This window comes from Mus musculus, chromosome 13 (genome assembly GCF_000001635.26).
Source record: "Mus musculus strain C57BL/6J chromosome 13, GRCm38.p6 C57BL/6J".
Classification (NCBI taxonomy): Eukaryota; Metazoa; Chordata; class Mammalia; order Rodentia; family Muridae; genus Mus; species Mus musculus.
The window spans coordinates 23,212,776-23,233,803 of NC_000079.6; the positions used below are offsets into that span (position 1 = coordinate 23,212,776).

General features: G+C 42.0%; 2 protein-coding genes and 1 pseudogene across 2 annotated transcripts; 1 reads left to right on the plus strand and 2 right to left on the minus strand.

Moving 5' to 3' along the window:
- The first annotated feature begins 4,597 nt into the window (after nt 1-4,597).
- Vmn1r221 (vomeronasal 1 receptor 221) lies at nt 4,598-5,536 on the plus strand. Its single transcript, NM_001167542.1, has one exon. It carries the CDS (start codon nt 4,598-4,600, stop codon nt 5,534-5,536), a length of 939 nt encoding a protein of 312 aa, NP_001161014.1.
- On the minus strand, nt 15,554-15,998 carry Vmn1r-ps133 (vomeronasal 1 receptor, pseudogene 133; annotated as a pseudogene).
- Nucleotides 19,340-20,266, minus strand: Vmn1r222 (vomeronasal 1 receptor 222). The gene has a single exon (NM_134240.1). It carries the CDS (start codon nt 20,264-20,266, stop codon nt 19,340-19,342), a length of 927 nt encoding a protein of 308 aa, NP_599001.1.
- Between the last annotated feature and the right edge of the window lie 762 nt (nt 20,267-21,028).

Below are 21,028 nucleotides of genomic sequence, written 5' to 3' on the forward strand. Positions count from 1 at the left end.
TCAGCCAACCAATGTCTGGTTTTACTTAGAGCCCTGCTCCACAAGAAGGTGCCCATACTCAACACTGCTTCGGTAACCAAGAACCTGAGATTAGACAGCCCACAGATTTAGGGTAAAACCAAACACTGCTGGTCTTTTTAAAAGGGGGAGGGTGGGATGGAAAGATGGCTCAGTAGTTAAGAGCACTGATTGCTCTCCCAGAGGTCCTGAGTTCAATTCCCAGCAACCACATGGTGGCTCACAACCATCTGTAATGGGACCTGATGCCCTCTTCTGGTGTGTGTAAAGACAGCAACAGTATACTCATACATAAAATAAAATTTAAAAAAAAAAATTAAGAAAAAAAGTATCAATAAAATGACCCCTAATGGCCAAGGCCGCTCAGTCAGTCAACAGGTTCTTCAGTGCAGGAGTGAGGATTAAAAAGAAAAAAGACAGCGAGACAACACTGTAGCAAGACCTCAGTCCATTCTGAGACTGAAGGCAAACTTAGTTTTCCCAATCCATTTTTATACCATTTTTATTAGATGCAAGTATTAAGGGCAAGCAGTAAGCAAAGTTCTATGATTAATGCCATGACAGTTGTTTGAGAGGGCTTGTCATAATGTCCAAAATACTTGAGCCCACTGCCCAGTCCAAATCCCAAATTGCCTAAAGCCTACATCTTTTGTTTCACCCTAAGATTAAAATTCCTGCCTTACCCTACTTTCTGATTATAGCCTAAAGTTAGATTCTTGCTGAAACTTACTTCCTTATCATGCCATAATGACAGTTTCCTGCCTGAGCTTACATCCTTGTCATGCCCAATGTCAGATTCCTGCCTGAAGCCCATTCCTTTGTTTTTGGCCAATGTCAGACTCCCACCAAGTGGCAACCCAAAAGGCCCTCCACGCCCTAATGATATCCTTCTATACTCATAGATCAGTATGTTATCCACTCATCTTTGGGCTTTCTCCAAACACAGATAGAGCACAAGCAGAGACACACAGGCAGGGATTAGGCAGAAAAGGAGTTCATCTGGGCGGTCTCCATCAAATCCCTTCCCTCATCGTATAGGGGATCTTTTGGAAGAGGAAGCAGAAATATTGTAAGAGCCAGAGTGGATGGAGAACACCAGTGGAACATGGCCCTCTGACTCAAGGCTAACGGAGACTGAACCAGCAAGCACAGGGCCTGAGTGAGTATACAGGAAGTCCTCTGGAGATATGGGAAGATCAGTTGGTTACTTGTTCATTTTCCCACCTCACATCCTTCCTCTCAAAATAATTAAACACTAATTAAGGTGGAAATAACTTCTGAGCAAAACAGATTCTGTAACTGTTGGAGAGAGGGAAGCTATACCTCAGGGACTCGGGCCCTGAAGTGACCTTCCTTTCCCCTGACATTGTGACAATATGAAACCTAAACTTTGCAGTACCTAATGACAGCCAAGAGCCCCACAGATCCAGACAGAACAAATATGACCTGGCAAGTGTCACCTTCCCAGAGCTGCTCCAGAGCCTGTCTGCACCACAGAAGTCCAGGTGAGTACGTGAAGGTAAGATCTTAGATGCCCTCAGCTGTGCCATGAAAGCTGAAGTCTCTCTCTGACTAAGACAGAGAGGAATTGAAAGGCTCCATGAGCCTTGGGTCCTCCACATTCCTTTTGACCCCACAAGGCTGGTCCTTCAGTCCAGAAAGATCAGAGGACAGTCGTTCCTGGAGATACAGAGATGGGACAGTAATGCTGAGGCTTTGCTGTCTGTCCTCAGGCTGGAATCATGACAGAGCTCTGAGGGTCATTGTCCGAGGTGTCTTATTTGTTTTTTGTGTGTTTGTTTATTTATTTGTTCGTTGTTCCTAAGGAATCAGTGAGATAGAGATTTTCCAATATCTATCCAAAATTTGAGACAATAAAGAAACACTGCAGTAACAAGAGTACTAGAGAGACAGAGGCAAGATAATCATTTTTCAATTGTTTACATGGGGAGGCTCAAAAATCACAAGAAAACATACAAATATAAAATTTTTAGCTTCCTTGTTTGCCAGCATGGTGACTCTAGCAGACTCACTGGTGTTTGTACAAGTTGTACTTTTCACTTCGGATGCATTTCCACTTTTCAAGGATGGGCACATGTTTTCTCTCACAATAGCTTTATAACTCCCTGTTATAAAGGTTTTTCTTATGGATTCATCCTTATAGTTTCTAGATTCTGTCCCCTAATATTACAAATACTTATCTCAACTTCAGTCCTTGTACACTTGGTGTGTGTAGAGAACTATAAACCACAAAGTGTAGCAGTTATCAAGACCATCTTGAGAATTCCTGCTATAAGGATCCAGGCTGTGAACTTGCATATCCTTGAAACAGCTCATCTTAACTTTATCCCAGAACTAAGCAGCAAAGAGCAACAATGCTTGCTGGCTTGCTTTAAGAAAATCAGGATGAATGATGTAGATTATATACCTCAGGCTCTTGGGAGCTGAACTCATGGGAACATCCATCTATCTAAAAACAAATCCATCCTGTCTTTTAAATTAATTTCCTCTAACATTTACCAAATAATGTAAGAGATAAGTCACCTCTCTCCTCTGACCGTCCACTTCAGTAGAAGTCACTTACTAGAAGTGCCAGAGGCTGGTCTCATGTGTGATTCAAAGTTTGGAAACAGGAATAGTGGACTTGAAATGGAGGATCTCCAGGAAAACTAGCATTAAACAGAAAAAAATGTTAATATTTTCCACCAGGACTTGGAGTTATTGATCGCAGCAATATTTACAGATTCCACTCTTTGAATGAACAGTTAACGTTTATTCTAAAGACAGTAATGAATGCTAATGTGCTTTCTATTAACGTCTGGAGTATACTTCATTATATGCAGATAGTCAGGATGGTATTGTAATTTATAAGATTCTCTGATATAGGCAGCAATTATCGATTTGTCATAAGGCAGTTGAAAGGTAATAACTGACATTTCTAAAGTAATGAAGCCACCTGGAACAAATCTGGCAACAAGGCTAGGTTGCTACAGGTCCTATATGAGATCAGAAGGATAAAGACATTTAAGGCAATCCTGTGAGTTTAGCAAGAAGGAGAGTAGGGAACAGAGGCATTCGAAGTACTAATAACACACAAAATCAGAGAGACACTGAAGCATCCAGATTCCTTTTATTCTAGAAAATGTACCCAGAGCTTATCACGAATCCCAGAGAAATGAGAATGGAGCTCCTGAATGTACATAATAACATCCTACTGAGGTCTAAGACCTGGGCTCAGCTCAGACTCATGTAGAACAAAGCATCCAGCCTGACAAACAGGCTGGAAAAGAAACAGGAGGAGAAGCAGGCAGTAAAGCAAGCTGACACAACTGCTGCTCACAAGGCTCCACAAAGGAAAATGCCACCATGACTTCTTAGATGGGAGAGTCCCTGCTCACAACAGTGGCCCCAACCTACTGTATGCTCCTGCATGCAGCTATATTGAGAATACATAGCTCAAAAGCTTCACTCATCTCAGGGCAACAGCTAACAGATCATTAATCCCCTTCTTCCATTCCCCTCATCAGCAACAATTGGTCCATGGCTAAGTTGGTCTACAGTTCCATGGTTGCCCCATGCACCCTTAGATGTGCTGAGGTCCCTTCTTGGGGTCACAGATGCTCTGAGCCATCCAATGGGATCACAGCCCCCTGCTACCCACTCTCCTAGGAAGCATTCCAGGGTTCTACAGGGCAGTGTCCCTGGCTGCAACCTGGTGGTTATGTGAATTTTTCACACAAGAGGTTTTTTTCAGGACATCTTTTGGTGATTCAGCTTTAACTGTGGGACTTTATCTGGAAAGGCTACACAGTTTGACTTGGTACCTAGGACTATCTTTAAAAATATCTAGTGAACATTCATACAGAGTGAAATCACAAAATGGTCAATATGAAAACAATATATTAAGATGTAGAAATTGAAGTTATAAAGCTTTGGTGTCAAATGTAATTCCAGAAATTGTTGTACTATTCAAGAATCAGATAAGAAAGGAATATCAAACAGAGGAAAATAGACTTAGAAGGTAAAGTTACTAAGTGGGAGAGTTGCTGTACATGTTGATCAACAGAGTTTCCCAGTGTCTGTGTGTGATGTGGGGAAGGAGGACAGGGTCAGCATGAGCCTTGGAATTTAGGAATTGGGTGGGGGAATATAAAGGAATGGAATGAGAATCAGAGGAGGAATTTTTGGTTATAGGAAAGGGATTAAATTCAACTATGGTGAGAGGTAACAAGGATAATACATGAATGAGCGCACACACACAAACACACACACACACTGGAACTTAAGCAAGTCAGTTTTGCTAGAGTAAAGCTTAAAAATAATCTCCTTTAAATTTTAGCTTTGAATACCAGTTACCAACCTCACCTGTCAGTGCACATAAAATAACCCAGAGGATACAGGAAAAAAAAAAGTTTCAGGGACCTAGTCTGCAATATTACTTGTGTCCATGGCTGATTCATGAATTCCAGAAAATGCTATTGCAAAATGTGCTGCTCAGATCCATGTCTAGGATTACTGGGGCTTTTTTCAAAACGTCTTTGCATACTGGATGTGACTTTTTCTACCTAGAAAGGAAGAAATGGTTCTGAAGTATATTAATAAAATAATTTTTCTCTTTATGACTGTGGTTGGCAGTCTGGGGAATATGTCTGTTTCTGCGAATTATATGTTCAGTTGGTGGGGAAGCCCTGAGAAGAAACCCATACACGTTATTCTCATCCACTTGGCTTTTACAAACATCCTAATCCTTCTTACAAAAGGACTGCCAAAGACAGTAGCAGCTTTTGGTTTGAGAAACTTCCTGGATGACATAGGCTGTAAGATCATTGTTTACCTGGAGAGGGTGGCCCGGGGCCTCTCCATCTGCACCAGCAGTCTCCTCACTGTGGTCCAGGCCATCATCATCAGTCCCAGAGCATCTGGGTGGAGGAAGCTCAAGCCAAAGTCTGCATGGCACATCCTTCCATTCTTGCTATTCTTTTGGATACTCAATGGTTTAATAAGTATGAACCTAATCCATTCCATCACAAGTACAGGTCTGAATATGTCACAGCTTAGCAACAGCAAAAACTATTGCTATTTTATGCAAGAAAGTCAGGAAATAAAATGGATTGTTCTCCCTCTCATGGTCCTGAGAGATGCAGTGTTTCAGGGTGCTATGGGAGGGGCCAGTGGCTACATGGTATTTCTTCTCCACAAGCACCACCAGCATGTTCTCTACATTCAGAACTCCAAGCTTCTCTACAGAACTCCCCCTGAGCTGAGAGCTGCTCAAAGTGTCCTCCTTCTGATGCTCTGCTTTGTTTTCTTCTACTGGACAGATTGTGCCTTTTCTATAATTTTAAGTCTCTCTTCAAGGGACAATACATTGATGGCAAATACTCTAGAATTTGTGACCCTTGGTTATGCAACTTTTAGCCCCCTGGTGCTGATTCACAGGGATAGAATTCTGGTTGAATGTTGGTATGTTCAGATGGAGAAATTGAGAAAATGTCTCTCTCATTTATATGTTCAATAAGTGTCAAAGAAGTCTCAGTTCTTCAATAATGTGTGTAAGACAAAATTACACAAAGCAGTTTAAGCATGTGGTTATCCTCAGTCATGTGTGACTCAAAGCCTTGAGCTGAGCTGAGAGAGAAAAATCTTAGCAAATTACAGTGATATAGAAATCTCATTCTCCATTTGCCACTCTTGAGGAGATTTTTTTTAACTTTTCTATGTTTGTATTAATTTTCTCTCTCTCTCTCTCTCTCTCTCTCTCTCTCTCTCTCTCTCTCTCTCTCTCTCTCTCTCTCTCTGTGTGTGTGTGTGTGTGTGTGTGTGTGTGTGTGTGTGTGTGTGTGTGTGTGTGTGTTTGCCTGCATTTATAATTATGAAATATGTGCATGCCCTTTGCCTGTAGATCCTGGACATCCAGTGATTGACTGAAGTTACACAGATTGTTCTGATCCAATGTATGGTTGGTAGAAATTAAACCTGGCTTCTCTGGAACACCAGACAATGCTCCTAAGTGCTGAGCCATCTCTCCAACACTGAAAAAATGTCTTTAATTAGGGTTTACTTTACTTAGGTTTTACTATGACAGTGAATGAAAGAATGCTGATGGATTTTGTGAATTCTATCAAAATTCATAGTGATTCTATCATGTTAGTTCAAGAAATTCCATTTCCTGTACTTGAAGGTATGCTTTCTAAAGATTAGTGCCACAGGGATATCTTGGAAAACTTCAATGTGTCTGTAAGTATCCAACCACAGAAAATATTTTATATAACTATGAAAGAATGATATGTACTGTGAATTAAGTCAGTAGGAGCCCAGTGCACCAGACAGGAATTTAAATGCCCTGGATCATGTCGATGATGTTATACTCGTGAAAGTTCTCTACAGGAGTAAGCACTGGCTATATGGGGTAAAAAGAATACACAGTAAAGTTTTATTCTATGCTCATCTATAGTTTCTATGTTGATTAAAAATTTTGAATTTGTCTTTTTCTAACTGATTCGATGAGTGTGACTGAAGCCGAGCAAGCCTGGTTTGCAGCTGCCCTTTGTTATTGCCCCGCTGCTCTCCACAGCACAGTGCAGCCACACCACCATAGTACATATCACCAAAGAGCATCGAAATAATCTGATTCATTTAAATGAAGGAGTCCCTGCTTATGCACTTAAATTGGATCCATACAATAAGATAGTGACATGGTTCGAAGAATCTGATGGGCACATTCTGAAAAATACTTACCGATATAATCATTTAACATGAATTTATTTTGAGTTGTTATAGGTATGTTTTATCTTTCTTTTAAATTTCTCTGTCATATCTGACTGAGCCCCTGTAAAAACATAAGTGCCACATGATTCTACTTTACAATGATGAATAAGTATTTACATTTTCCCTTGGTTGTACTATATACACAGAACATTTAAGTAACCAATGTCTATAATATTGTGCTATAGATTATTAAAGACTTTCTTTTTCTAATATAGTTATTTTTACTTATGTGTATATGTCTGTGTGAATGTATACCACATGTGAACAGATGCCCATACAGTCCTAAAGAGAGTTTTAGGTCCCAAGGAGCTAGAGCTACAAGCTGTCATGCATCCTATGATGTGGGAGTTGGGTAAGGAAGTAGAGATCTGTGCAAGAGAAGCAGGTCTCTTCACTATCCCTCCTCCTCATTGTCTTGTTGATGTAAGTGTGACTTGTCTGTAGGTAACATCCATTGCTCATGTAAATCTCACTGCTGCTATGTTAAAGCCCTTTTCTAAATGTCTGGCACAAAGAACCAGACAAATCAACACCTTCTAAGTCAGTCTGCAATTTGACTCAAAAGGAAGTGATGTAAGAACATAGAGAAAGAGAGAAGAAAGATGTGTTTAATCTGAGTGATGGAGAGTTTGTTCAACATTAGGAATAGACAGCAGACTGGAGAGATGACTCAGTGGGTAAAAGCACCTGCTGACACCCAGACAGCCTGATCTGTCTCTAAAGAAGAAAACTGACCCCCACATGCTGTCCTCTGATCTCCACAGGCATGCTGAGATGCTCACATGGACACACACGCAGGGACATACAAATAAACTTTAAAGTAATTTTCAAATGCTCTTTTAAAACAATAGAAGAAGAAATATAATTGTTGACACAGCATGATCAAGGATTGCATGGATTCACACAAAGTTTCTCTATTCAATTTCTCTTTAAAAATCAGATTATATTAGGGAAAAAAACAAAGCAAAATCTTGATCAGAGCATGAATTAAAACCTTGAATACATGATAAAAGTTCTAAGTAAGTAGAATATAGTGGAGGTAACCTGGAAATGGGACTTGATTGTGCCCTTCAGGAAATGCATAAGAGATTTGACGATTGTATTAACAAAAACATCACTTCAAACCTTATCATTTCTTTATTCTGAACACATTGCATGCTACTAGGATGGACCAATTGGGCAATATACTAATGAGGTAAGTCAACTGCATGTAAACAAATACCATATGATTCCACTAACAAATGAAATTTAAATACAAAAATAATAGAGCCTTCAGTGAGTGGAATGTAGCCTACAGGCCTTAGAAACTACTTGAGTATATTTTTTGTTTTAATTTCATATTTTATTATTTAAAACAATTCTCAAATTTAAATGTACTTTGATCATATTTTCCACTCCCCCAAGTTCCTTCAGATCCTCTCCTCCTCCCTATGTTAATCTCACAGATGTGAGAAGAAAGGCCATTGATCCAAATAATGACTAAATTAAAGCAAGCTTTATTCGTATGCACATCAGAGCCAAATTGGTGGCAGTCTCCTCCTAAGGTGGAGTTCATGAGACCATCCTTCAGCCAATTTTCCATACCTCTTGTATATAGCAAAATCACAAATTGTGAGATCTTTTCAGGCAAGTGTGGTTGCAGAAGTGAAAACAGGCAGTAAGAATTTTACAAAGCCGTTAAGGAAATCTTCCCAGAACATTTGTTACAGAATGCTTCATGGTTGTGGGGGTAGGGCACATCCCACCTCTGAGAAACAGAAATTCAAGCTTTACAGTCAACAGAAACCAAACTTAGCTACAGATTTAAAATGGTTCCCAGGAACAAAAAGGAATCAGGCTGGTTCTTCACCTACCCACCCAATTTTAAGTTCTTTCTCAGAAAACAAACCCCCCAAACCCAGAAAACAAAACACAATATCCAAAATAGATAAATGAACAAACTATAGCCAAACAAAAGCACACAGAAAAATTGTAGAGCCCACTATCCCTTAGTCAACCAGTCCTGAGCACAAGAATCACCTTAAAGTGGCTGACATACCCCATGTCGTCCCAAAGAAGAAAATAGATCTTCCCTTTACCAGCAGGTACAAATGATGGTTTTTATGTTAGCTCTTACCCCTGTGGTTAGACTCTCATTCATTCATTCATTCATTCATTCATTCATTTTCAAACATAATAAAAAATAAAAACCAAAAAACTATCGCATCAAAGTTAGACAAGACAAAGCAACAGACAAAAAAAGCCCAAGGGAAGACACAAGAGTCAGAGAACCACTTGTTCACACACTTGAATCCTATAAACACACTAAACTGGAAGCTATAATGTAAACTCAGAAGACCTGGTACAAAGCTATGCAGACCCCATGTATCCTGCTTCAATCTCTGGGAGCTCATGAGAGCTTTACTCATATTGATTTGGAAGTCCTTGTATTCTTGGTGTCCTCTGTCCCCTCTGTCTCTTCTTTGAGCCTTCCTAAGCTCTGTTGGGAGGGATTTGATGGAGACATCTCATTTAAGGCTGACTGCTCCAAGGCTTATAGTACTTTTCAATGTCTGGCTGTGGGTCTCTTTCCTTGTCCCCATCTGCTGTAACTACCTCTATTCGTGAACTCTGCCTGGTAATTTCTGATTACATGGCTGGTTCCTCCATGTAATCAGAAATATGAAGCTGTGGCTACTCAGAGATTGTCAACTTTCACCTTCAAATTTTCCCTGACTTCAAAACATACATCCAGCCCAGATGGGATAAAACTCTCAATCAAGATTCTGCCTTCTATGTATGTCCCAAAATAATATGCAGCTATGGCAGGAAGAAGTGAAGACTGGAACATCTGGCAAAGCTATAAAAACAATCTGCCCATATCATGAAATTGTAACTGTCTCATTATCAGTACCATAAAGAAAGCTACCACTCTATGATCCCCTTACTTTATTACTGTGACTGTAGCCTGTTGGAGGACCCTGCTACTAAGATTGCAGTCCCCTATGCCCTCAGAATGGCTCTCTGAGCTAGGTGCAAAATGGAGGGCTCTCTTTCTCAGTGGGGCTTCCCTTTCTCTGCCTGACTTTATTGGCAGAGTGTCCCTGAATACCTGAATACAGCTCGTTAGCCTTATTTGGAAAATGACCTTGTATAGAGCTCTCTGCAAGGCTGAATAACACAGCATCCACATCCTGCTCTGGCTTCTCACCTGCATGGTAAACAGATGTTATGACCAATTATCCATTTTCACCTGTAACCATAAAAAATCCCTAATATACTCTATTCCTGGAGCAGTGAAGTAGATTTGTCTCACTGCAGTAGTCTATGAACGTTCTTCATGTCTGAATACTGTCCCACACGCGAACCCACACCCACACCGACACCCACACCCAGCATGAAGACCTCTGGTTCCTTTGTCCTTAAGGACTAGTAGCCAATCACCCACAGGTAGAAGGGGCATATAGTCACTGCTTTATGGTAGCCAATGGCCATGTGCAGGGTAGTTCAACTTGACATGAGATAGAGTTATCTGAATGAAGGGAACCTGAATTGAGAAAATACCTCCATGTAGTTCAACTGTAAGGCATTTTCTTAAATACTGATTGATGGGGGAGGGCCCAGCCCATTGTGGGTGGTGCCATCCCTGGGGAGATGGCCCTGGGTTCTATACAAAACAGGCTGAACAGCTATGAGGAGCAAGCCAATTAAGGCATCCCTCCATAGCCTCAATATCAGTTCTGGCTCCAGGTTCCTGCTCTATTTGAATTCCTGTCCTGACTTCCTTTTGACGTTGTAGAAGTGTAAGTCAAGTGAGCTCTTTCCTCCCCAAGTTGGTTTGCTCATGGTGTTTCATCACAGCCATGGTAACCCTAACTGAGGCAGGCCGTGTCACTCCTGAAGGAAATAGATCCACCACAAAACTCCACTACTCCTCTGGCTCATACATTCTCTCCACTCATTCTTCCAAAATGGTCTCTTAATAACATTAAATGCTGAATCACAACTGCATTTCACATTCACTTGGAGGGTGTGACAGTAGATTCTCAGAGTTTTCTTTCTTTTGTTTAAGGCACAAGAGATTTAGCCTTTTTTGTAAAGTATCTCTATAGCTATGACATTGATTCACATCTGAAACACAGGAATAAACTGTGGCCAGGAGCCCCCACCAAGACCAGGAGAGTGACCAGGAGCCCCCACCAAGACCAGGAGAGTGACCAGGAGCCCCCACCAAGCACCAGGAGAGTGACCAGGAGCCCCCACCAAGGACCAGGAGAGTGACCAGGAGCCCCCACCAAGGACCAGGAGAGTGACCAGGAGCCCCCACCAAGGACCAGGAGAGTGACCAGGAGCCCCCACCAAGGACCAGGAGAGTGACCAGGAGCCCCCACCAAGACCAGGAGAGTGACCAGGAGCCCCCACCAAGCACCAGGAGAGTGACCAGGAGCCCCCACCAAGGACCAGGAGAGTGACCAGGAGCCCCCACCAAGGACCAGGAGAGTGACCAGGAGCCCCCACCAAGCACCAGGAGAGTGACCAGGAGCCCCCACCAAGGACCAGGAGAGTGACCAGGAGCCCCCACCAAGCACCAGGAGAGTGACCAGGAGCCCCCACCAAGGACCAGGAGAGTGACCAGGAGCCCCCACCAAGGACCAGGAGAGTGACCAGGAGCCCCCACCAAGGACCAGGAGAGTGACCAGGAGCCCCCACCAAGCACCAGGAGAGTGACCAGGAGCCCCCACCAAGGACCAGGAGAGTGACCAGGAGCCCCCACCAAGGACCAGGAGAGTGACCAGGAGCCCCCACCAAGCACCAGGAGAGTGACCAGGAGCCCCCACCAAGGACCAGGAGATGACCAGGAGCCCCCACCAAGGACCAGGAGAGTGACCAGGAGCCCCCACCAAGAACAGGAGAGTGACCAGGAGCCCCCACCAAGAACAGGAGATTGACCAGGAGCCCCCACCAAGGACCAGGATAGTGACCAGGAGCCCCCACCAAGGACCAGGAGAGTGACCAGGAGCCCCCACCAAGGACCAGGAGAGTGACCAGGAGCCCCCACCAAGGACCAGGAGAGTGACCAGGAGCCCCCACCAAGGACCAGGAGAGTGACCAGGAGCCCCCACCAAGCACCAGGAGAGTGACCAGGAGCCCCCACCAAGGACCAGGAGAGTGACCAGGAGCCCCCACCAAGGACCAGGAGAGTGACCAGGAGCCCCCACCAAGGACCAGGAGAGTGACCAGGAGCCCCCACCAAGGACCAGGAGAGTGACCAGGAGCCCCCAGCAAGAACACGACCAGTAGCCAGAAGCCACCTTTCAGGTCAGCCCAGCACAACTCTCATTTCTGGATCAGGGGTGCTTCTCACACCTCTACTCTGAACCCTGTGCCCACAGTTATCTACATTACTTCACATAAGGAACTAGAAAGGCCCTCCTGACTGGGATGCTATGATAGTGCCAGGGAAGTTTAGAGAAGCCCCCCCCCCAAAAAAAAAAAAACTAAAAAAATAAAACAGACAGGAGCCAATCTGATGCAACTCACAGCAAGGTCTTTATTCTATTTAAGCTAGTTCGGGTCCCTCAGCTCACCACTGACACACAGGACAGTTTTAGTGGAGAGAAGAGCCCCAAATGTCTATCAGGACAAGGCTTTATAGTAAGCAGCAAGCAGGGAGTACATGTGCAAGCATCTAATTGAAAATCTACTGTGGCCTTTAACATAACTAGCTGGTGTTGGGAGTCATATCACAAACTTAATTTCTGTTCTCTACTTTAGTGGTGGTTAGGCAGGGGGTGGGCTTGTAACCTGGGGGTGCAGGTTTGTTGGGGGTGTAACCTGGAGACTGGAGCTTGGTCTGGGTTTTGTTGGGGGGCAACTTGGAAACTAATGTTAGGTACCAGCCTGTTAGTTTGCCTGAGTTCAAACTTAGATCAGGTTCTCCAAAATTAGAGACTTGAATTGAAAAGATTTGGCCTCTCACTATGTGACAGATAGAACCATCGCTACCACAGATGAATTGTATAGGTTTTCTTAAAGCTTTATACAAGGCTATTGGATTTTTGAAATAGGGGTGGTGAGCCAGTCACGATTTTGAGTCCCATTTTGTAGTTTAGTATACAAGGAATAAACCTACCAAGTACATCAATGACCTTGAACTTCCTGTGGTGGAGTCAGGGTGTCTCTTGTCTGTTCAGATCCTTGTGGAAGCTTAGTCAGAAAACAGACCTTTGGTAATCTCTATCATGTATTCTGTGCCTGTTTTTAAAGAAAGTCTTAAAGATGAAAAGGCAGACACCACCTACTCTGAGACTCAGATGTAAGTCCCAGCGTAGGTTCCCAGCTGGGAATTGGGACAGAGGACAGGACGAGAAACTGGAAAGTAGTCCCAGAAGCTTAGTGGGTTATATTTTTCTGAGAGCGGGGGCTGGGGCAGGGGCGGGGATGTGACAGGATCAAGTGCTTTTGTTGATGTTCTGCTTTCTGAGTCCACATTTTTCTTCTGAGCAGTTAAACCCTATTGATGGCGAGGATAACTTCTGAGTCACATAAAGGTAATGATTTGGAGGAAGAGGGAAGCTGTGCTCCAGAGACGGAGACTGTGCAGACTTTCTGACAGGGCTGCACTGACAACTGAAGTCTTTGCTGTGCTTGACTTGAGCTAAGAACCACATGAATCCTAAAGAACAAATACAAACTGGGAAGCCTGACCCTGGCAGGCCTGACCCAGCACTCACCTTCACCACAGGCTCTACGGTGAGGAGAATTCACTGACCTACATATACTAAGTTCACTGACCTACATATACTAAGTTCACTGACCTACATATACTTAGTTCACTGACCTACATATACTAAGTTCACTGACCTACATATACTAAGTTCACTGACCTATATATACTAAGCAGTTTCTTTAAAAGGAAACACTTAATTCTCTTTACTGAGCAACGGAGGATGAGAGGGGGTTTGGACCTCAGACTCTCAACTCCTCTGATACCAAAAAGATTGGAACTAATCTCTCAGTTGTCGCCTCACAAATGTTGAAGCGTCTCTATCCCCATGTTCAGCATTAGACACCCCTGGGATAGGTTTCCACTGAGGCTTCATATTATGTCTCTAAAAACTTTAAGAGTTGGAAGTATTTTTCAGTGTGTTAAGAAAAACTCTTGAAAGGCAAACCTGGTGGCCTGTGCCTTTAATCCTAGCACTTAAGAGACAAAAGCAGATCTCTGAGTTCAAAGCTAACGGGGTCTACAGAGAGAATTTCAGGACAGCTAGGAAAACACTGTCTCAAGAAAATAAAAAGAAAGAAAGAAGAAAGGAAGGAAGAAATGAAGGAAGAAAGAAAGAAGGAAGAAGCAAAAAGAAAAACTGTGTTTGCATCAGCCACCATCTTCACCTGTTAATATTATGACTCCATCAGGAAGATAACTTTCATAAATTTGTTCACAAAATGTTTTATGCCTATACTTTACTACACTTTTAATACAGCCATCACTTTCTTTGACTTAGTCTGTTAACTCTCTAATAGTGTTTTGCCTTGATAGCAAAGTGTTCTTTCCTACACCTGCCCCTAACATTTTCCTGTTTCGACTTACAATACCACACACGTATTTAGAAGCCTGTCCCATTGAAAAGCTGTATTAGTAATTAGGACAAAGCATAGCCCTGTTGGACTTGCCAGGCTGTGAACTAACACACGTGAAGTAGCTGATTTTAGTGTCACTTTAGAAGGATGAAGCAGGGAGGACAGATCCCATCATATCTACTGACAAACTGAGCCTAAGGGAAGGGAGTAACCCTGCTTTATTACGTTGGCATGAGATTCAAAAATGACAATTCAATTTGAATGCAAAGCCTGTCTTCTAAAATAGTTTACTATGGTGTTTCTTGGGGAGTCAGGGACAGTAGTCACCCTAACACTCTTCATTTCATTTCATTTCATTTCATTTGAAAGAAGAAAAGTGACTTTTTCTGTATTTCTGAGACAGAACCTATAGCGTGGTCAGAGTTGTGGAATTTCAGAAACATAAAGGGCCTAGGAAACTCATAAATCCTAGAAGGACAATACAAGGGGTAGACACTTAAGTTATCATGAATTGCAAATATTTGTGGAAAATCATTTTGGTAGCTTGGTTGCTTAGTCACTTGGTTTGTGACAAGTTCTGTTTATTTCTTTCTAGATCGATTCTAACTCATAATCCTCCCTGGGCCTGGGATTACAAGCTCACATACATTACAGGGCAATGGCAGTCATCTATTATCCAGCAATAAGTTTGTTTGGGGAAGGGGTGCTTTTGTTTTGTTTTGTTGGTTTTTTTCTTTGCTTGTTTTTGTTTTTGAGACAGGGTCTCACTATATAACAATGGCTGGGGGGAAAAAATGGCTGTGTGGACTGGCCTTGACTCAAAACTCATAGGGAACTCCCAGGTTCTGTCCCCTAAGTACTGATGCTAAAGGGATTTGCCATGATGCCTCTCTTAAGTACACTCTTTTTCTCTTTCTTTTTCCCTTTCTTTCTTTCTTCCTTCCTTCCTCTCTTTCTTCCATTTTCCCTTTGTTTTTGAGATAGGGTTTTTGAGTAGAACTGAATATCTTGGAACTTGCTTTGTAAACCAGGCTAGCCTCCAACTCTCAAAGATCATCCTGCCTCTGGCTGAAGAATACTGGGATTAAAAACATGCACCCCTACACCCAGTAAGCTTCAGTTTACCAGCATTGGTGTCTGAAAGGCAGTCATCTGCCTAAGCTACTGGGAAAAAATTTGGTTTCACACAGAACTCAGAGATCTTTCAAACTGATTTGCTAGCAAAGTGATAAATGAGATTTCTCAAAGTCTTCATCTCCCAGAGTGCATGGCAACATTCACCCTGATGTCCACCTCAGTGAGTCAGCACAAGAGGCCTGAGAATTGCATGACCAAGGGTCAGAAATATTCAAATGTTTAGCATCAAGGAATTGTTCGCTAAGGAGAAACTTATATGTGCACAAAACCACACTCTATCCACACAATAAAAGTAAACACATCAGGAGGACAGCGAGCAGCTCTCAGATCAGGGGAGTTCTGTAGAGAAACTTGGAGTTCTGAAGGTAGAGGACATGCTGGTGGTGCTTGTGGAGAAGAAATACCATGTAGCCACTGGCCCTCCCATTGCTCGCTGCTACAGTATCAAGTAGGATCCTGAGACTGAGGAAAGAGTGTTTGTCCTTCTGACTCTCTTGTAGAGAGGAGCTGTACTGAGCAATCTTACTCAGCGTGACATTTTCGTGCTGATTTTCTGGTGGAATGGGGAGGCTTTTGAAACCTACAAGCCCACCCCTGGTGACCAATTCCTCCAACAAGGCCAAAGAAACTAAATTACAGTAAACTGGTTCGCTCACCTCACCTCGGATGGAACAATCTCTGCATACTCTGTCCTAACTTGGATGAACAGATGTTCTTTGATGTCATCATAGGAATAGTGAAGTGACAGGGAACATTTGAAGATGAAAGCTGGCAAGCTCTATGTACCCACAGCTTCATATTTCTGATTATATGAGGACCCAGACACTAGCAGGATTCACAATTAGAGGTAGTTAGTTCCATGAGGACCTGACCTGAAGCTAGGAAGGGGTTGAAGCATGCCAAAAGCCCCATATTTTCTTGTCCTGAGAACAGTAGTTTGGCTGCTCCCCTGCCTTGCTCTGGCACCAATAGACTCCAGCAGATAGGCTTCCCCAGGTGTGGACCTTTCTAGTGCATGGAGCAACTGATAAACTCGTGCATCTCCAAGCCTGTGAAGGCCGGTGCTTGTTTAACTGGCCTATGAAACATCCTGGGCTGAACGTCCTTTCTTTTCTATGTGACCCATAAGGTTCCTGCACCGGCCCCTGCTGACCCTGAGGATGCAAATGAAGCACCCTTCATGTTCTTGCCCCAACCAATAACACGCCTCCACCTGGACCCATCCATCCATTCTCCCTGGGATATAAATATCTTCCGTTAGCCCGCTCCTTCACCCTGCCCCTTTCCTCCAAAAATAAGGAGCCTTCCAACACAGTCTCCTGAGTGTTCTTTCCTGTCAAACTCTCCATATCAGGCTAATGCCCACTAGTCCAACCGTACCAGGATGAAGAGGGACTCAAGTCCATCATTTTCTGAGGGCTGTAGGCTGCATAGCAGTATACAACAGACTGAAGGCTCTATTCTCTTCTTTATTTAGATTCTACTCATTAGTAAAATTCTGTGTTACTAATGTTTTGTCTGACTTTTTTCATTTAGTACAATATTCCACTACTCCATCCTATTGACAAGCCATGTGTCCAGCCTAAAGAAATGATAAAGTTTGGAGTGATTGTTTATAATAATCTGATTGACAAATCTCCTGTGAGTTAGCTGAATGGCATAATTAAATTTACTTCCTGGATGCCTTTACTTTCCTTTACTTACTTAGATTTATAAATATTTTCATCGTGTATTAAAATTTCAACTTATGTTCTGATCAACATTTTGGTTTTGTCCAATCTACTCTGAATTTTAAAGAGAAATTCAAAATAGAAATTCTATATGCCACTCAGAGTCCAGGCCGTTCTTGTCAAGCCCTGTCAAAAGAATTATACATCACTGTCTTATCTAGTTTTTTTAATTTTTAAATAAGTTTAAAGTTTATTTGGTATGTCCCTGCATGTGTTCATATGTGTATCTCAGCATGCATGTGGAGGTCAGAGGTCAGCATGTAGGAGTCAGTTTTCTTCTTCAGAGGCAGATCAGTCAGGCTGGGTATCAGCAGGTGCTTTTACCCACTGATTCTTCTCTCCAGCCCTCTCCCCCACCCCATCTATTCTTAATGTTGAACAACCTCTCCATCACTCACATTAAACACATCTTTCTTCTCTCCTTCTTCATGTTCTTACATCACTTCCTTTAAAATCAAACTACATAGACTGACTTAGAAGGTGTTGGTTTGTCTGGTTCTTTATGTCAGACACTTAGAAAAGGGCTTTAACATAAGAGCTGTGAAGATAACATGAGCAATGGATGTTACCTACAGATGACAAGTCACATTTACATCAGAAAGACAAAGAGATATAGGGATGGTGAAAAGATCTGCTCCTCTTGCAGAGAACCCTACTTCCTTACCCAACATCCACTTCAAAGGGTTCATGGCAGCCTGTAGCTCTAGTTCCCTGGGACCCAAAGCCCTTTTCTGGTCTATGTGGCACCTCTACAAAGGTGGCATACACTCACACAAACACATACTCATAAATAAAAAATAAATCATATTGGAAAAATAAGCTAATTAGTAAGCTAAAGTATGATACAATACATGCCACTTTAATATGTTGTGTCTATAATTCAACCATTCAAAAAACAAATACCTAGTCATCATTATAAAGTAGACCCATGATGTTCCCAAAATGTTATAGGGGGCTTCAGTCAGGTATGACATGTAAGGTTTTTTCTAATGGCATAAACATATCTCTAACAATTCAACAACTTTGTGTTCAGTGAAGACATGAATGCATATTTTTCAGAATGTGTCCATTAGATTCTTAAAATCATGTCAGTATCTTATTGTACAGACCCAATTTGAGAAACTAAACGGTGAATTCTTCCTTAAAATGAATGTAGACTCAGGTCCTTTTGCAGCTCTCTGGTGATACAGAGCTGGATGGCTCTGTGGAGAGCACCCGGGCATTAACAAAGGGCAGCTGCAAACAAGCCTTGGTCTGCTTCAGTCACACTCGTTGACTGACCTTGGAAAAAGAAAACCTAGAAACCTCAGACATATTAACTGAAACATTACTGTGTGCTTGATGTTCACTTTCTGCTGTATCTCCAGTCTATTCCCGCAGAGAGCACTCGTGAATATAACACCATTGAAATGTTTCTGGGTGTTTAGGTTCTGTGACTGGTGCATTGGGCTTCTGCTGACTAACTACATACTACACATCATTCTTTCATAATTCTAAGAAGTCCTTTCCATGGATGGATTCTTACAGACACTTTGAATAATCACAAAGTATCCTCGGAGTGCTATCATTTTGCAAGGACAAATAAGCAATTCTTGGAATACCATGATCAAACCACTATGAATTTTTCTAAAAATTTACCAAATCCATTTGCATGCTTCCAGTCATGGTATTAATAAAACCAGTTTTATGAATTGTAATTAAAGTTTATTTCTCAGGGCTAGATTGATACCTCAGTCATTAAGATCACTGGCCGGCTTTTAGAGGTCCAAGATTCAATTTCAAGGAACCATATTTTAGCTCAGTACCATCTATCTAACTCCAGTCAGTAACAGAGAATTTGATGCTCTATTCCATCAACTCCAAGCCTCAGGCATGCAGGCATACATATGTTACACAGTCATAAATGCAGGAAAACGCTTCATAAACAATTAATATATGCAAATATAAAAAGTTGACAGTCACTTCTAAAGAGTGGCCAAATAAAGAATAAAGTTTCTATATCACTGCAATTAGCTCAAGGCTGTGAGTCACCAAGATTATTGTCTAAGAATAAACATACTATTAAGCTTCTATATGGAATTTGTTTCTTACCCACAACATAGTAGAAGTGAGTTCTTTCTTGTCTATTGATCAGATAGATGAGAGACACATTGTTTCAATGTCTCCCACTGTTCAGTCAGAAGACCATCTCTGTGAATCAGCACAAAGGGGCTGAAAATCGCATAACCAAGGGTCAGAAACTCATGAATATTTACCATCAACGAATACTCCTCTAAAGAGAGACTTAGAAAAAAAGAAAACACACAATCTGTCCAGTAGAAGAAAACAAAACAGAGCATCAGAAGGAGAACACTTTGAGCAGCTCTCAGCTCAGGGGGAGTTCTGTAGAGAAGCTTGGAGTTCTGAAGGTAGAGGACATGTTGATGGTGTTTGTAGAGAAGAAATACCATGTAGCCACTGGCGCCTCCCATGGCACCCTGAAACACTGCATCCCTTAGGACCATGAGAGGAAGAAAAATCCATTTTATTTTCTGACTTGGTAACATAAAATAACAATTGCTCTCATCACCCCTAAAGTGTGATATATTCAGTCTTGTATTTGTGGTAGAATGGATTAGGTTCACACTTATTAAACCATTGAGTACCCAAAAGAATGACAAGAATGGAAGAATGTGCCATGCATACTTTGGCCTGAGCCTCCTCCATCCAGATGCTCTGGGACTGATGATGATGGCCTGGACCACAGTGAGGAGACTGCTGGTGCAGATGGACAGGCCCCGGGCCACCCTCTCCAGGTAAACAATGCTCTTACAGCCTATGTCATCCAGGAAGTTTCTCAAACCAAAAGCTGCTACTGTCTTTCGAAATCCTTTTGTAAGAAGGATTAGGATGTTTGTAAAAGCCAAGTGGATAAGAATGAGGTGTATGGGTTTCTTCTTAACACCTTCTAATAAACGGAAGAAATAATCCACAGAAACAGAAATATTCCCCAGGGTGCCAATCATAGTCATGAAGAAAAAAAATGTTTCCTTAATAAACTGCAAAACCATTTTTATTTACTAGATTGAAAAACTTGTATCCAAGACCTAAAGACTTTTTCAAGAAAGGGTCAGTTTTGCATAACAGCATTTTCTAGCATGCAAAAGGCAGTGGTGGACACATGCAATGTTGCAGATGAGATCCCTGACACTCCCGTTCCAGGGAGACTCTGGGACAGTGTGTGTGTGTCCTCCAACAGTGAGTTTGGTAACTGGTATTCAAATCTACAGGTTTAAAGGAGAAATTTGTTTTTAGTTGTACACTATAAAAGTTGACTTGTTTTTCTCTCTCTCTCTCTCTTTTTCTCTTTCTCTCTTTCTCACACTCTCTTTGTGTGGGGGATGCTGTGTGTATGTGTTCTGTCTGTCTGCATGCATGGATTGTCCTGGTATCTCTCATCATAGCTAAATTGAATAACAAATTTCCCCAAGTGAGATTTCTTCTTCTGTTTCTCATTCTATCTCATCATATTTCCCCACCCAATTCCCAAAGGCTGAGGCTCATCCTGACCCTGCCTGCCTTCCCCACATCACACACAGACACTGAGAAACCCTGTGCACCTGCAGCATCTCTCAGGTCTGGTAACCTTACCTTCTACACTGTCTCCTCTTTTATTCGATATTCCTTTCTTATTTTCTTCTTGATTAGTATAACTATTTCTATATCATTTGGATTCAAAGTTTTATAACTTCAATTTCTACATCTTATTATTTTTAAAGTTTTTATATTAAACGTTCTGTGATTTCACTCTGTGTAAGAGTTCACTAGATATT

What these genes read in the sequence shown, in the direction of transcription:
- Vmn1r221 (NM_001167542.1), top strand. Translation starts at nt 4,598, where the DNA reads ATGGTTCTGAAGTATATTAATAAAATAATTTTTCTCTTTATGACTGTG.
- Vmn1r222 (NM_134240.1), bottom strand. Translation starts at nt 20,266, where the DNA reads ATGGTTTTGCAGTTTATTAAGGAAACATTTTTTTTCTTCATGACTATG.